The sequence below is a fragment of the Phyllobates terribilis genome, unplaced genomic scaffold (assembly GCF_046119375.1).
Source record: "Phyllobates terribilis strain yellow unplaced genomic scaffold, ASM4611937v1 Scaffold_4__5_contigs__length_816908805, whole genome shotgun sequence".
In the NCBI taxonomy this organism is placed as follows: Eukaryota; Metazoa; Chordata; class Amphibia; order Anura; family Dendrobatidae; genus Phyllobates; species Phyllobates terribilis.
In genome coordinates, this window is record NW_027362764.1 from 259,609,125 (window position 1) to 259,627,924 (window position 18,800).

The following is an 18,800-nucleotide window of genomic DNA, read 5'->3' on the forward strand; positions in this document are numbered from 1 at the left end:
TACTCCTGGTGTAATATTTGGCAACTGTAAAATATCCTTGTTCTCACAAAGGATGGAAACACACATAGACTTCAGGCTTTTTTTCCTCTCTGCTAAAGCTACTTTTACAATATTTCAACATAATGTCTTATCCAGTTAAAAGACAGATAAAGCAATGATCTTAGAAAGTGCGAAATGATTAAAAAGGTTTACAGCAGTGACAAAAAGCAACTGAGAATAGCTGCTTTGTGGATACTGACTTAAATGTATCATGTATTATAGACTGCTAAACACTAGCTGCTTCTTGGGAATTTTTCAGCGAGTGATTCCTAAAAGGGTTTTCCTGGATGAAATAAAAATTCTGCAGTCACGTTGTGTGACTGCATACTGTCAAATCATGACAGTGCGCGTTCTGCACACTGTTATGATTTCCATGTATTCTCTGCACAAGTCATAGAGAAGCAGAAAAATATGGGGTCTTTAACGGGAACTTCACTGATGTATAACATGGGTGCATGGTCGGGGAAGAAAAAACTTCTATGTAATTGGTACATATGGAAGTGGAGAATGACTAGTGAGCCAGGAGATGAGATGTGGGAATGTCCTAGACACGAGAAAGAACGCAATATGGGACAGCTTGGTCTACCAATGGAAGTAATCATATGGTAACTGATAGAAATAAGGAGAAATTAAGAAGGTCTAATTGGCACTATTTAATTACTTCAGCTTTTTTTTCTTGGAAAGGGAATATGCCTATAAAATGATATCGAACAAGTTCATTTTTTCTCTGTTCCAGAACTTTATATATGAAACTGAACAAAACTGCTGGTTAGTTCCAACCAAAAGGTTAGAGAAACAGTTTTTTGATGGTGTAGATAAGATTGATTGTATTTCTTTCACGAGTATTCATTAGAGAAATCATTTGATTGACGGATATTAGGGTAAATTATGTGAGTGCTCATTTAAAGCAGTGTTCAGATGTAAGATAGAAATCTAAACTATGGTTGATTTTTCAGAATATGAAACACATTTACCAGACAAGATCTGTGTCAGATTAATGAATAGCAAATATTGCTTGTGTGCTTTACAACCGCAAAACATAAAGTGCAAGGAAAAGGAAACCCATACTGTTACCCAGTAGCTATGTTCATTTTCATTATATGATTATATTTCCTGAAAGTATGTATTTGATAAACCAAAATATACTAGATATGTGTGTACTTTATATGGCCCAACACTCTGACAACAGAATAGAGATCAATACAAAGTATACAACATTTTCTTACGTAACACACTGCCATTCCTATTAGACAGATACAACATATACATTTTTAGAAAGGCAAGAAGCTGTAGCCAAGGGCAATTGTACTATCATCATAAAACATCAAGGTCACATGAAATAGTATACTTTATAGCAGGGATACATTATTTCTTATCATACCACAGTTGTTATGAGTAATGGTTAGTGTTGAGCGAGTATGTTCTATTAACCCTTTCACCGAGTATGCTCGGGCCGAGCTCCGAGTATTTACAGCTGCTCGGTGATATGGTTGAATCGCTTCCGTCTGCATGATTTGCAACTGTTTGACAGTTTTATAACATGTGAGGAATGTCTATTTCTTACACATTCCTCACATGTAATAAAGCTGTCAAACAGTTGCAAATCATGCACACGGGAGCGATTCAACCATATCACCGAGCAGCTATAAATACTCGGAGCTCGGCCCGAGCATACTCAGAACAGAACATACTCGCTCAACACTAGTAATGGTATGTTCACCCATTGTTTGTTATGTGCATCTTATCTTACCACAGTTGTTACACGTAATGGTATGTTCACCCATTGTTTGTTACGTGCATCAAATACATTGCATGAAAACCACCGAAAAAATTGATTGAACATGCCCTAATGACATGTGCATGAAAGTTTTTTTCAGTAGGGTACGCTCCCTATCCTACCTGAAAAAGTAGTAAATAAACACTCAAAGAATGAACATATGCATTTCTATATAAAAACGACTTTCTATTCATGTGTTCAGTCTTTTGAGCGTCTTTTCACTGCTTCCGGTTTCAAAAGATATGAGAGGTTATAAGAAGTGATCTGACCATTCTTCAGGTGGCTTGGAAGCCTCTCACTAGTATATACAGTACAAATTTTACAAAAAGCCGGCGGACAAAGACAACAAAAAGAAAAGACTGAAAAGATGCTGCAAACATCACCAAGCTCACCAAGCTCACCAAGGTTTCCTAAAGATTTTTTTGCTTCAAAAACGTGGTGGGTTTACTCACGTTTAAAAGATGCAACGACAGGCAACTACTGCATCCAGACACTATGTGGTCAAGCATATAGAGTTATGAATGTGATTTATCCAATAAATTGATTGCTTGTCTGAACGTAGTGTGAGGGTCAGATTCCAGTTCATCATTGCTTTAGTTTATTTTACTGTGGACATATAGGGTCATGACTCCCCTCTTTTGGGCTGTGAAACAGTGAGGCCAAGATCTTGCTCTGCCCCCGTCTATTGAGGGCTACTGGCACATAGCAAGGAGAACTACTAAAAGTTAATGACTATCCTGAATGGGTACACATTGTTGCAGTAGGATGGCTTTTACACGTTTTTAATCAAAATAGTGTCCCTATGCTATTTACCATATTGTACTATTACTATTTACTTACTGCAAGGTATTTGCTCATTTTATTTTTATCCTGGGATGCATCATTGATTAATATAAAACTCCCTCATTCTTTAAAATAAAAAGACTGCAGGAATCACAGGGCCATAAATCACAAATTGCAGTTCCGGAACAATTATAAAGGGTCCTTCATTAGGGTCCATCACTTTCCATCAGGGACCCAGTAGTTTTGAATAGTAGTGCATGCTACGTTATTCTTGCTGTCAAAAACTCGGGATGATATTCAAGAAAAAAAAAAAAAAACGAGACGTGAAGAAAGCCTAATAGTCTATGTAAGAGATGACAACAGGGACTCTAAGCTATATGCAGAGCCATTTCTTTAATGACTTTGGTAACATAACAGCTCCTTTTTCCTTGCAGCATATATTTCCCATGTAACCAGAAATTCTCATGATTACAAGTTGGATTTACAGTCAGTGGTGACATTACTGTGCATCATGCCCATGTGTTGACTAGTGTAGTATCTGTGTTTTATAGTGGTGATCCAGCAGAGTTTATGCTGCCTGTTTGTTCCCAATGACAAATTCAATGTTAAAAATACATTCAGTCAATATTTGTCAAGTTGTAGAACATTGGTTTCTTTTCATCCTTGGCAACCCAGTAGTAATAAAAGTTTTGATCCCCCCCTCTCCTTTAATATTCACAATGAGCAAAATATTAAACAATCTACCAGTTATAGGCTAATAGGTCTGTTCATTCCCTGAACTAACGCTTTGTCAGTATAGGACATTTCAGAACCTGTGCTTTATATGAACTCATATTCTGTATACCAGAGTTGAAATCAATAAACCGTTAAGTGTGGCCATTGCTGAACTGAGATACCTTAGGCCCTCTATGGACAAGTAATTGCCTTCATGCCAAAGAAACAAATTGAGTTATCTTTTGTTGGACCTTTGGGGCCAGAGCATGCATCACCAAACAATCATACGGTGTTCTGGGGGTCCAATCTGACCATGGCATCATCTAGAAAGTGCAGATCAGTACTGTAAAGGAAGGAGACGTGTTCATGATCTCAGGATGCTATAGAAATATTTACCTATGTAAATAAATTGGAAGGGGTTATAGGATGGGAGGTCCATGAGGAAAAATTAATAAAATTCTTCTCAATTTTTGTTATTATCTGTTATAGATATATCATTATTAAACATATTGCTTTCAATTATAAACAGAATGGACTATTCTGAATGGTATTAATGGTGTAGCCTCCCATTTCCTCTCATCCGATGATGAGTCACAGTCGTGAATCTAAACACAGCTTGGACTTTAAATCCCATTCATTGGTGGTATGTAAGCTTTATCATAGTGAACTGTATGTTGCAATTTATAGTATGTTTTACCTGCACTGTGTGACTTAATTTGTAGTTTCCTCTGACATCCTCGGACATTTCTTTCAACTCCCTCATCTTGCACTTTGCATGAGTCCCAGAAGGGGTATACTCTTTCCCAAAGATAAATTGAGTAATGTATGTAGAGTGATTGCAAGCTCCCTTTGAAACCAAAAAGCTTTCCTACCTGCATAAAAAGCTCAATCGCCGAGTCCCAGGCTGCCAATAATTTCCAGATGTGACTATGTGTCTACAAATGTGTGTAAGAGTGTATATGTGTGTGCAAACATTGATACATAGCATTTAGAGAGATGAAGAATTAGTGTATTCCTTAAAGCCTAAAATTACATTACTGTTAAGTGTCATAACGGACATTAGTTACTGAAAGGAAATATGTTGACCATTATAATATAATTTTTAGTAATAATTTGCATACTAGTTCTGAAAATTATTTGTCTGTGCTTTAAATGTTAGAAAGGCCTAATACTAAGTGTTTAGCTACCTAATTTTTAACTTCTTAAATATCTTTTTATTGTAGCTGTTATTCTCTAGCACCATGTTTTTAGGTGCTGTAGCGGTCTAAAGTGCCATGAGATTTCCCATACCTCCCTAGAGTGGGGGGCTCAGCTAAAAATCTCCAATCCTGACTGTTTAACTCTTTAGTCCAGGTTGACTGCAGAATTATTATAGGTGTCCCCCTCCACACACCTCTTTCCTGGTGACATAATCAGGTACTTGGGGACAGACAGGTCTGGGAACCAAGAAAAGTCACCATTGTTGGCTGTATAAGCAGTGTGCTCAGGATATGTTCACACTGACCTTTTTTCTGACAGATTTTGACATGGAAAACACACATTTGCCATGCCAAAATCTGTGCCAAAAATACTTGCAAAACAAGCCTTGATGTTTCCAAATAGAAAAAAACTGCATGTTTTCTTTCTGGCGTGGTCTTAACAACCATGTGCCAGGAAAAAAAGAAGTGGCATGTTACTTCTTTGATCTTTCTTTTTTAAATCCACACCAAATTTTACAATGAAGTCAAAGGAATGAAAAAAGAAAAAAAAAACTATAAAAAGGAGCCAAGAAGGCATAAAAACCCATGTTGAAACAAAGAATGGATTTCTATTAACCACATCAGATTGTTTCACCTTACAAAACTCTGAGCAAACCTACCCCAAGAACACCCTATGCCACATAATGTATTAGTTTAGATAAATATAGGACAACAATTGCAATTATTTAGTATATACTGTATATTCTAATTAGTATTCATATTCTTGTACATACATTAAATAAAAAAAAATCTACATATACTGAGCATCCATGTGATCATAATATGTTTTATCGGAGTGCATTTAGACCGTAATATGGCTGTCCGCACCAGCCTTTTCTCTACCTCTACAGTCTGCTCCATTATATTTGGCTCAGCTCCAAGAAATGCAACCATGGAGATTGTTCAACAACAATGTAAGGCTATGGTCACACAAGTTGGGTTTTGTAGCGTATTTTGCTGCAATTTTCAGCTGTGTTTTGCAGTACCAGCAAAGTCTATGAGAAACCAGAATTCTCTATTCACACATGTTGTTTTTTTTTTGCTGCGTATTTTGTGACTTGATTGTGTTTTTGGAAAATAGGTATCTAGGGGTAATATTTCCTCTTGTGGAGAGTGACGTGTTAAACACGTCAGGTGAGGAGACTTTTAAAGCTGCAATGCTCCTCTGGGAAATATGCAAATTGTCTCTTCAGAGAGGAAGATGACCAGAACTCTAGTGCCACCTATAGGAAGTAGCAATCCTAAAAGTCAATAGTGACCCTTTAACGAGCCTTATCACATGACTTAGGATACCGGTCTGACGCCTCTCATCCAGCCAAACCAGAACTCACACTTTGCACTGACGAGGGGCAGTACCCCGAAACACAGCGTCTGCAAATTGAGTTTCTGGTATTGGCTTTTTATCCTAAGTCATGTGATAAGGCTCGTTAAAGGGTCACTATTGACTTTTAGGGTTGTTACTTCCTGTAGGTGGCACTAGAGTTCTAGTCCTCTTCCTCTCTGAAGAGACAATTTGGAAAAAAGAGCATGTCACTTCTTTCAGCGTTTTTGCTACATATTTGCAGCGTTTTTTCACCCATACGAAGTAATGGGTTGTCAAAAAAACACAGCAAAGACACAACAAAAAACGCAACAAAAAACACACCAAAACCTGTGTTTTAATGCAGCTGTTTTCCTGCCAGAGAAAAGTTAGCAGCAGATTTGAAGCAGAAAAAAACACGTGTGTGAACATAGCCTAAGCAATAGGTACTATAGAAACCTACTGCCGCTGATATATTAACAGCATATTAATAAAGATTTTACCACCAAGAATAAGTATATAAAATTGCAGAGGATATCCCTTATGAGCCCCATGATCAAATAAGATTTTGTGATTTGCATGTTCATTGTATATGGAAAGTCTCATTAGGACTTGGCTCAATTTTTATTTAAAGAAGCACACTATTAAAATTGTCATCCTCTTAATATATTGCAGTCATCATATTATATAGCACTATGTATTTACAATTGCTCATTTTGTCTTTCTACCCAGTAAATTTTTCTTTTTTCCATGCTCTATGTAGAAACCGGAAGTCTCTTTTCCCTGAATTTATCATTCTCCTCTTCAACTCCTGACCCAGCTGCTCCTCCTCCTTACCCCTGACAGGGATTTTTGCAGTGACTGATGTCTCATGCAGGGAAAATTGACCTCCTGTTTCTACATAGAGCTTAGAATGATTCAGATAGTCTGTTTTTAATCATGTGATGTGACAAGACCTAATGGAAAACAAAAGAATTATAATATGATGATTGCAATATATTAAGAGGATAAAACTTGATGGGAGTGCTTCTTTAAAGGTTATGGATGCCTTCACATGGATGGAAAAATTATTTTGCATGCATGTTAGTGGTTACCTTCAGTGCTTGTTGAGATGAGCATCTTATATAGATGTGTGCTATCATGGTAAGAATCGGACAGTAGAATGATCCAGATGATTCAATAGGGCTATTCAGATGCTAGTTTTTTTATACAGATAGAGTGTCCACGTGAAAAACATTGCAACGTGCACTATTGTCTTCCATAGATCGGATGAGAGCAGCACATTCTAGTCCAGGGTGTGAAAAAAAAATTGGATCCGATAAGGAACACCCATATTGCATCTTATTTTTAAGGATACATTGCCAATATTAATATACTTTTTAAAATGTGACATATAAGCATGGATGTCACACAGACATAAAATATGGACACAAGGATGAAAATACGGATGAAAAACATTCAAGTTTTCTGGATGAAAATGTAACAGTTTTTCATATACTGTACTCATCTGACTCTGGCCTTAGCTTTGGGCTACATTTTAACAAGTGGTAAGTAACATTGAGATCATATTTTCAAATGAATACAACTTTCTGTCGCAGTTTTTTTCTTATGGGAGCGTGTCTTCCTATTATGTCATATTACATCAGTGTTTCTAAAAATCCAGTCCTCAAGGCCCACCTCATTCCCAACACATCACAAATTGCCACAGGTTCTACTGGACTCGCGATTGGGAAACACTGGTTTGGATGAACAGGTTCAGCAATTGGCAATTCTGATGGAGCAAAGTTGGGGAAACCGCAAAAAGCATAATAGAGATGTAGTCTACAAATAAGCAGAGGAGACACTGCCATGGGGAATCGTAGCAGAACTGGGTTGAATCAGTAATAGGTTACTGATTCAACCCAGCTCTGCTCCAACGATTCCTCATTGCAGAGCTGGGTTTGTTACAAAAAAGAATTGACTTGTCACAGAGTCTAATGCAGGACTGACAGCGGTAAGACAGGGATTGCTGTCTTTACTTGCTTTCATATATGAGCACAGGTTCTTCTGCATTTATTTCATCTTCATGCGCTTTCATACTTTTTTATAGCCAGTTTTCTCTTCCCTCTCGGAGAAATTATATACTTTCTCCACAATATGAAGATCTGTGTTCAACCCCTCCCTCTCCCTTCTGCTCTCTCTAACACTGAGAGAAGAAGGTGGGAGTGCAGAGAGATGTCAGAACCAGGAGCAGAACCCCTTTAATTTTTTAATTTTAGAAGCAAATGAACAATAAAAAAAATCTGGTGTGAAATTATACATAGCCTTTAATGCATTAAGTGGCAAAATGGAACAAGAAATTACACTCTTAATGCAAATATTAATATCTAATAAACAACTGAAAAGAAGTAATACTTATTCAGAGATTATTAAAAGGAGAATTATTGTGCCATTTCCATCCTACTATGGTCTGGGACTAGAGATAACACAAAATATTGGTTATGTTCAGAGTATTCCATAAATATACAATTTGCTAATATGACATACCTATGTCTAATACCAATGAAAACTTCTTTATCATACAGTAAAGTGCATAAAATACAATTATATAATGAGTGTAAAACTACGATCACACTATCAGTATTTGGTCAGTATTTCAAATCAGTATGTGTAAGCCAAAACCAGGAGTGTGGCAAAAAAACAGAAGTGGTGACGTGTTTCTATTATACTTTTCCTCTGATTGTTCCACTCATGGTTTTGGCTTACAAATACTGATGTAAAATACCAAATACTGACAGTGTGACCGTAGCCTTAGGCTGGGTCTACGCAACTACTTTGGCCACAACATTTGTTGTGTGACCAAAGTTCACTAGGTGTCCCTGCTATATCGCAGTGCAAGTCAAGTTAATGAGCCTGAAGGACCTGAGACCACGGCAAGCAAGTCACAAGAAGGCCAACCTTGTCTGATTTTTTGTGACTTTCTTTTTGCAGTTGCAGTACCCTCACAATGCGACTCCAATCACTGCGATGTAGCGGTGACAACTAGCAAACTTTGGTAGTGCAACAGGCGTCACGGCCAATGGCGCCACGTAGAGTAGACTGTGCCTTAACTTTCCATAATATTAGTTGATATTTAAAAAAACTGGTATTAAATGGCTATGTATTGGCCAATTTATCTCAATAGATAATTCTTATCTTAATAATAAATGTTATAGAAAATCCAACATAGATTATAAAAAATTGACTAACCTGGCACTGATATCTTGCCCGCCATCGGATGTTCCATTTCAAGAATAAGGCCATTGTGGGCAACCTGAAAGTCACAGATGTTGTTATTAGTGTTAGTTTTTATACATTAATGTGAATGTATCACTAGAAAACATATTATTTAAGCACTTTGCATATAACAACATACCAGTATGCTGTATTTTCAGTCTAATAACCATCATAGGGTATATTAGTACATCCAGAAAATAGCATGGGATCTGGGCCCACTGAATTAAATAGTCGGGTGTCTGCAATGGACGGGATCAGAAATAACGCTAGTCTAATCCTGCACGTTTACCTCCTTTAATGGTGCAGCTATAGTGACCACTGCATTTAATTGGGTGACACCCCAAATAAACCTTACAGTCATGTAAATCACTCCAAAACACAATTGTTTTTAATTATGGTACAAAAATGTACCTTAGTAGATCCAATATTATGTGCTGAAGAATTCCTAATATTTTTGTATAGCAATCACAGCCTCATTTTTCCTGATACAGAGCTCCAAATCCTGTATATCCATAGAGTTTATGATAAAAATATGGCTGACATGAGCTATCACCATAAATCGATAAGGAATTCACCTCTTACTGTTTCTACTTTATACCAAGCAATGTGAACTGAGGTCTAAGATGGTAGACATGCAAGAAATAGGAGCATGCTCACACTAGCAAAAAGAAGCAAAACCTACAAAAGACAAAAATATATCTCATACCCTACCATCATTATATATAAATGTAAAGCAAAGTTGCATAATAAATATAGGGTACTTAGTGAACTATTTTTGATCGATATATTTTTGTCTTTTGTAGGTTTTGCTTCTTGTTTCTACTTTATGTTGAACTTTAAAATAATGCAGAACAAATCATGATATTGACCTTGTTGCAAACATTAAACCAGCAAGTAATGCTGGAATATTGCAGTTCCAAAATCTGCAGAATTGCAGCTGCTTTTTAGGGCTCGCTCACACTGGTGTATAACACGGCCGAGTGCGATCCGATGTTTTATCAGATAGCACGTGGCCCAATGTTATACTATGGGGCAGTGCAGATCAGAAATTATTTGCTCAAGCTGATTCAGCAAGATGCTGCGAATGCATCCGATGATCGGACCCAATCACCCATTAAAGTCTATGGGTGCATGTGAAATATCAGACTGCACTCGGATGTCATCCAAGTGCAGTCCAATAACTTGGACGCTGGCAATGGATGAGATGGAGAAATTACTTTCTCCGTCTCCTCCGCACCTGTGCTGTGATTCTCTCATGAGAGAGGATCGGACCACAGTGCACTGACACTCGGCTTATTAACGGCGGTGTGAGCAAGCCCTTAGACTAAGATAACGGATGCATCTCGAGATCAGTATAATAAGAGCAATGTATTTACAAAGTTACTCATCTCTTTCCTTAAAATGAATTCTATATATAAGCTTTCTTATTCTTCATGGAGGTGAACATATGCTTTAGTTGCTTACACTTTTAGTAAGTGAGGGAACATTAGTTCTGCAACTGTAACGTCTATGAGTCATCTGTCTGGCAGGGTGTGCTGGGACTTCTAGCTCCACAGCAACTGGAACGCTACAAGTTATTTTAAGCTAAAGTAGAAAACCTAACGCCTTCAATCTTCCGAGACTGTAGGAAGTAAAGTATACAAGTGGGAAGGCTTGAGAGGTCAAGGAAAGTTTTGTTCTGTACCACTGTGAAATTAACACATTTTTATTCATCTGATCACCGGATAGAGACATGAATATACTCATGCAGATATTTTTACACAGAACTAAGCTGTGGAATTCAGCCTAATTAGTTTGATCATTAATCATAGTGCACAAAAAAAAAGCTAAGTGACAAATTCAGCTCTGCTACACCTGTTTTCTTCTATCAACTACAGTGCAAGATCAATTTTTTTCTAGAACCTTCATGGATCTTATCTAACGTAGTTTTAATATTAAAAAAAGGTATCTTGTTTTCAGTTTTTCTACACGCTTATTACTAGTGTTGAGCCACCCTCGTAGTGTTCGAGTTCGGTTTGGTTCGTCGAACACCTTCGAACACGGTTAAAACCAATGGCAGGCAAACAAAAACAAATAGAAACACATAGAAAACACCTTCAAAGGTGTCCAAAAGATGACAAACTGCTCAGAAGACATAACTAACACATGGAAAAGTGACAAGTACATATAGTCATGCGAAAAGAAAAGAGGTGGAGGAGTAAAAGGAGGGGGAGACACAGATATAGGCATGTCATGCCCTTCTAAAATCCAAAAAGTGAGAAGCCGACACGGCCAGTCCGTTCCTGCCCGTGCGATCTCCGTGTCGCCGGGTTTGTGCCAGAGCTGCGGTGGACCCCGACGGCCAGCCCCCCTCTCCCAATACTGGTGCCTGTCCGCTGGTGGGTCGAGCGAGCCCCCCTGTGGTGGAGGCAGGTCTAAGCTTTTTAATTTAAATTGTCTCTCTAATTTGAATTAATACACTTTAAATCCTTTGACAAGGATCTATTGGAGGGCAAGTATCATGCCAGCGGCCGCGTAATTCCAGCTCCAGTAGCGTCCACTAAAGCTGCTGCAGTTAAAAAGCTTTTATAAGGATCGAGCTCGGTTGTGCAACGCAAGGCGTCCTACCACCAGTCCCAGCCCCTATGCCTTGGGGTGTCTCCCGGATGCTCTTCACTGAGTGTCCCGGGGCCCAAACCATTTCCTTTGAAAAAATTAAGTGTCCAAACTACAGGTGGTGTTGCTTGCTTAACAGCTGGGATAATCCGTTGACTAGCAGACACTGCTACTAGGCACAAAGTATTTCCTGGGCTAGCTGCAGTTAAAAATTTGTAAATAGATACTCTCGTTGGATGCTGAGAAAGCACTCCATGGAGTCTCCTGGCACGCCATATTTTATTCCCTTAAAAAGCTTGGGGTAGGGGTCTAGGGGACCCTTTTATAGGCAAAATCACGGCCCTGTATCGCAATACGTCAGCTAGGCTGAAGATAAATGGAACATTTTCATCACCTTTCATAATCACCAATGGGACAAGGCAGGGATGTCCTCTGTCCCCTCTCTTATACATGCTAGTGATGGAGCACCTGCTTTCATCAATTCGCCATAACCCCAATATTAGGTGGATTGAGGTGGGAGGCACCGAGTACAAGTGCTCTGCATTTGCTGATGATGTCCTAGTATATATCACTCAATCACATATATCCATCCCTGCTGTTATGGCTGAAATAGCTCACTTTGTTACATTGTCAAATTTTAAAATCAATGCAGCGAAGTCTGAGGCCCTCGATGTCTCCCTCCCCAAATCCATACAGGATTCCATCCAGTCCAACTTTCCCTTTGCCTGGCCCTCACAGGGTATCAAATACTTAGGAAATCATATTCATAGAGACCTCTCCCGTCTATGTCATCTTAATTTTGGGCCCTTAATTGAACAACTCCATACAGACCACGGTTGGCAAGTTAGAACTGTAAGATTCACTACGTGAACCACTGGTGTTTTGTGGAAAAGCCCATGTACACTATGTTCCAAATTATTATGCAAAAAGTGTTTAGGAGTGATAAGGGAAGAATTTGTTTGTTTGTCAGTTAAACTCATTGATGGTGATGTGTGTCAGGGCTCTTTATATCACTGTAAGCAATTGCAGACACCTGTGCTAATTAGTTTGGCAGGTGTGTCCAATGAAAGGCAAGACTACTTAAGAAGGCTGTCCCACATTATTAAGCAGCCTACATTTTCTGCCAAAATGGGAAAGAAAAAGGATGTGTCGGCTGCTGAGAAGCAACAAATTGTGGAGTGTTTAGGTCAAGGCATGACTACAATCAACATTGTCAAGACACTTCATCCTGATCATCGCACAATCAAGAAGTATGTAGCTGATTCACAATACACATGTGTGCGTGCTGATAAGGGAAAATTGAGACTCTTTCCTCCAGGCAATTACGTCAGGTTAAAAGAGCAGCGGCAAAAAAGCCTTGTCATAGCAGCAGACAAGTTTTTGAAGCTGCTGGTGCCTCCAACGTCCCCCGAACAACAAGATGCAGGGTCCTTCAGAGGTGTGCAGCTGTGCGTAAGCCATCCTGTCGACCTCCTCTATCCACTGCACACAAGCAGAAACGGCTCCAGTGGGCCAAACAATACATGAAGACTGACTTCAAAACGGTTTTGTTCACCAATGAGTGCCGTGCAACGCTCGATGGTCCAGATGGATGGAGTGGAGGATGGCTGGTTGATGGACACCCCACGCAAACACGGCTACAGCGCCAACAAGGAGGAGGTGGAGTAATGTTTTGGGCTGGAATCATGGGGAGAGAGATTGTCAGCCCTTTTAGGATCCCTGAAGGGGTAAAGATGAACTCCATAATGTATGTGGAGTTTCTCAAACAGCACTTCCTGCCATGGTTCAAGAAGAAGAACCGTGTATTCCGCAGCAAGATCATTTTCATGCATGATAATGCACCGTCTCATGCTGCACATAACACATCTGCATCTCTGGCTGATATTGGCATAAAAGGGGACAAACTTATGGTGTGACCCCCATGCTCCCCTGACCTCAACCCCATTCAAAACCTCTGGAGCATCATCAAAAGGAGTGTCTACGATGGCGGGAGGCAGTTCACATCTAAGCAACAGCTCTGGGAGGGTATTCTGTCCTCATGCAAAACAATTGAAGCAGAAACCATCCAAAACCTGACAAATTCAATGGACGAGAGAGTTCAGAATCTCCTTTCGAACAAGGGGTCCTATGTGCAAATGTAACATGACCTACAATAAAGTTTTGAGTTGAAAACTGTTTGATTTCAGTTTCTAATAACCTGCTAATGCTTATAATTTCAAAAATTACCATCTTTTTGTTCTTTATTAAAATGAAAAGGTTGATCGAAGAGTGTGGTGGATCTAAGAGTGTGGCAACCCACTAGTCAGGATTACTTCGAATTCTGACAATCTGAGGGTCATGTTGCAGGTAGTGCAGCAAGAAGGCACTCATGTGTCTTGCGCATCTAGGAGACCCAAAATTATTTTCCGGGCTAGATGCAGCTAAAAATTATTGTTAATTTGAAAGCTGGTGGAGCTTAGTATAGATGGCCTAATAGAATCAGTACTGCAAACTGCTACAAAGCCCAAATTATTTTCCAGCCAAGATACAGATAAACATGATTAGTAATTTTAAATCTGGTGGAGTTTAGTATAGATGGCCTAATAGAATCAGTAATGCACACTGCTACAAGGCCCAAATTATTTTCCAGCCAAGATACAGATAAACATGATTAGTAATTTTAAAGTTTAAAACGGTTGGTGAGGTGATTTTAACAAATCATCAAGCTTTTACTCTCCCCAGGTTGACACAGGGGTAGAAAAGTCGTTTCGGATCCATGATTTGTTCATCTTTATGAACGTGAGTCTGTCTACATTTTCAGTGGAGAGCCGCGTGCGCTTATCTGTCAGCACACCACCAGCAGCACTGAACACACATTCAAACAGAACGCTGGATGCAGGGCATGACAAGATCTCCAAGGCGTAAGTGGCGAGCTCCGGCCATTTATCCAGATTGGAAGCCCAAAAAGAGCAAGGGTTCAGTGACACAGTCATGACTTCAATGTTTACTTGGAGATACTCCTGTACCATCGTCTCTAGGCGTTGACTACGTGTCAGACTTCTTGTCTCCTGTGGCCTTGCAAAGGATGGGCTAAAAAAGTGGTGAAATGATTCCGCAAAATTGATGTTACCAGCAGATACTGTGTTTCTGTTACGGTTTGAGTGCTGAACACTCGACGGTCCCACGGTTGGCAAGTTGGAACTGTGAGATTCACTACGTGCACCACTGGTGTTTTGTGGAAAAGCACATGTAAGATTCTGCAACAGTCTCTGCTGATACTCCTGCATGCGTGCATCCCTTTCTATGGCAGGAATAATTTCTGCAAATTTACTTTTGTACCGGGGATCTAACAGTGTGGCAACCCAGTAGTCAGGATTATTTCTAATTCTCACAATTCGAGGGTCATGTTGCAGGTAGTGCAGCAAGAAGGCACTTATGTGTCTTGCGCATCCAGGAGCACCAAGTCCCTGTTGTGTTGGTGGCGAAGTAACAATCATGCTTCCTTCCTCTGCCCTCTCCCTCCAACCTCGCACAGCAGAAATGTGATCAAGGTCTCCCTCATCTGATGAGTCTTCCATCAGTTCGTCCTCCACTTCTTCCTGGGCTCCTGCACCTTCCTCACTAGTTTGGCTGCTACCATGCACCCTGGTAAAACCATCTCCCCCACCCTCACATGCCTGCCGCCTTGGTGCTGCCGACCGTCAGGACCTTGCTGATGTTAGCCCTTCCGCATACAACTCCTCCTCCTCTACTTCCTCCACCTCCTCTTGTCGCACCACCTGACTCTGAATTCTGTTTAACATGTGCTCCAGCATGTAAATCACCGGAATAGTCATGCTGATAATGGCATCGTCAGCACTAAACATCTTCGTCGCCATTTCAAAACTGTGCACAAGGGTGCATAGGTCCCTGATCTGAGACCTCTGCTCCAGCGTGATTTGCCCCACATCTGGATCTCGATGGCCCAAGCTATATGTCAGAACGTATTGTACGAGGGCTTGTCGGTGCTGCCACAGCCGCTGCAACATGTGCAGAGTTTAATTCCACCGGGTATGCACATCGCATTTTAGCCGGTGAAGTGGCAGGCACAACGACTTCTGTAGAGATGTAAGTCGCTGAGCTGCGGGATGCGAACGGCGGAAGTGAGCACACAGCGACCGTGCCCTCTGCAGAAGGCCATCTAGTCCGGGATAGTGGGCTAAAAATTGCTGGACAACCAGGTTCAACACGTGAGCTATACAAGGCACGTGTGTGACATTGCCCCGGCGAAGGGCCGCACCCAGGTTTGCAGCATTGTCGCACACGGCCTTCCCTGGTTTCAGGTCCAGTGGAGACAACCATTCATGAAACTGGTTCTCCAGAGCTGACCACAACTCCTCAGCTGTGTGAGACATTTCAAAGTAAAAACCGCCTGATGACGTTGAGCCCTGCTGCCAGCATAGTAAGGAGGTGTGCAGGATCCCTTCTGCGCAGTTAGAAAGCTTGTGGCATGACCAGACAGGCTTTGGGTGCAGGTGGAGGACCGAGAGGAGGTTGAGGAGGCAGAAGCAGTGGAGGAACTTTGAGATAAAGAGGATTGACGCACAACTCGTAGGGACAGCAAGACTTGGACAGCAGCCCCTTGTCCTGCTGTCACCATAGTTACCCAGAGCCCAGTCAGCGACATGTAACGCCCCTGTCCATGCCTACTCGTCCAAGTGTCTGTGGTGAAATGCACCCTGTCACACACAGAGTTTCTCAAAGAAGCGGTGATGTTGTGTGCGACATGTTGGTGGAGCGCAGGCACACCTTTCTTTGAGAAGTAGTGCCGACTGGGCATCTGGTGCTGGGGCACTGAGACGGACATAAGGTCTTGAAAATCCTCTGTGTCCACCAGGCGGAAAGGCAGCATTTCTGTAGCCAAGAGCTTGCAGATGGTGAAATTCAACCTCTTAGCTTTCTCATGGCTAGGAGGAAATGGTCTTTTACTTGTCCACATCTGAGGGACCGAGAGCTGCCTGTTGTGCTTTGATGAGGTTGAGAAGGGTGTCCCCGGCAAACTGCCGGTCTGTGAGGAAGATGCAGGCGGACATGTTAGGTTGCCTTGATCCAAAGGTGGTGCTATCGATGTCGGACAGCGCTGAACACCAGCTGGTGTTTCCACCTCCAAAGAAAATGATGACCTACCAATCACACTGGCTGTTGCGGGTAAAGAGGTAGCAGGTCTGCGTCCCAAAACAGGTGTGACCGCTGTCCCCCCAGTCACAGAAGGTGAAGAGGCCGCGGATGCACAAGATGTGGTAGACGGTGGTTGGCCCGGCCGGCTAGGCCGCATTGTAGCACAGTGAGATTCCCAATGCAACTTATGCTTCAAATCCATGTGCCGATTCATGCATGAAATGCCCAGGCTATGCAAGGCTTAGCACCCATGCGACCTGAAGAGCCACCACGACTTGTGGTCAGAGGCAGAGTTGTGTTTGAGGATGCAGTTGTTGACGTACTTCCAGTACTACGTCTCTGTCAAGGAAGGCGCAACCTGACCTCGTCGTCACTAGCATCCTCCTCCACCTCCTCTGCTGACCTCATCTCTTGGCTGACTGTGGGTTGACAGTAAGTGGGATCTCCAACCTCATCATCATCACCCTGTGTGTTATCACACTCGTCGTCCTCAGAGCCAACCTGTTCCTGCCCTGACAAAAAACTAAAGTTGTCGCTCCAATCAGGTATTTGAGTCTCATCATCGTCTTCCTCATTGTCTCCACCAACAGGAGTTACAGTTTGGAAACGAGGGTCTACATTATGGTCAGAACCTTCTGCGTCTGGTCCTGGATCCGACTCATAAAGATTCTGGGCATCAGTGCAGATCATTTCCTTGTCTGGATTCACAGAAGCTCTGGAGCCGACCTCTGATTCCCAGGCTATAGTATGAGTAAACAGCTCTGCAGACTCAACCATCTGTTCTACCCCATACTCAGACGGGCAGCTGGAGACTTGGGAGCTTTGAGGGAGCAAGTGCGATTGGGGTGACACCTCTGAGGACTGGAGTATTTGTGATGTTGAAGTTGAGGTGGAGGAGAGCCCACTTAAAGGAGCACTTGATGTCCGTTGAAGCACCTGCTGTTTTTGTGCCTCATCTGGAATTTGTAGCGATTGGCGTGGCCGTAAGAAAGGGATCTTATCACATTGTCCGCTAAAAGAAGAAGACATCTTAGTTTGGCTGGAAGATGGTCTTTCCCAAGAACACAAACTTTTTTCCCTTTCCAACACGCCTATTCCCCTTTCCACCAGAGCAGGCCTTTTTCCACTCATTTTGGTGGTTAACTAATTCAAAGCTCTGGAGTTGTTTGCACAAAAAACAATGGATGGGAAACGAGCAGAGCTGAGTGGCCAAGCTGTGGTATTAGCCCAAAAGTATTGGCTGGGTTAGATGCAGATAAAAATTATATTGAATTTGCAACATGATGGAGGTCAGTATAGATGGACTAATAGAACAAGTCCCACACACTGCTAGATGCCTAAATATTTTTTCAGAGCTAGATGCAGAAAAAAATTATTTTGAATTTGCAACCTGATGGAGGTTAGTATAGATGGACTAATAGAACAAGTCCCACACACTGCTAGAAGCCTAAATATTTTTTCAGAGCTAGATGTAGAAAAAAATTATATTGAATTTGCAACCTGATGGAGTTTAGTATAGATGGACTAATAGAACAAGTCCCACACACTGCTACAAGCTGAAATATTTTTTCAGAGCTAGATGCAGATAAAAATTAAATTGAATTTGCAACATGATGGAGGTCAGTATAGATGGACTAATAGAACAAGTCCCACACATTGCTAAAAACCTAAATATTTTTTCAGAGCTAGATGCAGAAAAAAATTACATTGAATTTGCAACCTGATGGAGGTTGTATAGATGGACTAATAGAATGATGCTATGCCCAAAAGGTTTTACTTCATAGGTGCAGTAAAAAAAATTGTATTCTATACACAGGTGGTGTAGCTTGCAACACAGATATGCTACTCCACTGACTAACACACTCTGTAATAGGCCAAAAAGGATTTGCTTTGCTAGATTTAGCCAAATGCTGTGAAAAAAACTTGTACAGCACTGGCACAGACCTGCCTGGCAAAAAGAGAT

The 18,800-nt window shown here is 41.1% G+C and overlaps 1 protein-coding gene and 1 pseudogene across 2 annotated transcripts in view; both read right to left on the minus strand.

Annotated features, from left to right (window-relative positions):
• The window catches only part of LOC141264117 (V-type proton ATPase subunit D pseudogene), a 59,711-nt pseudogene extending 55,635 nt beyond the window's left edge, over nucleotides 1–4,076 (minus strand).
• The window catches only part of SUGCT (succinyl-CoA:glutarate-CoA transferase), a 1,771,027-nt gene that overhangs the window by 319,533 nt on the left and 1,432,694 nt on the right, over nucleotides 1–18,800 (minus strand). For both annotated transcript variants that reach the window (XM_073676600.1, XM_073676601.1), the window contains exon 13: nucleotides 9,080–9,143. In XM_073676600.1, coding sequence (XP_073532701.1) covers nucleotides 9,080–9,143 — 64 coding nt within the window. The remainder of the gene's footprint in view (nucleotides 1–9,079; nucleotides 9,144–18,800) is intronic.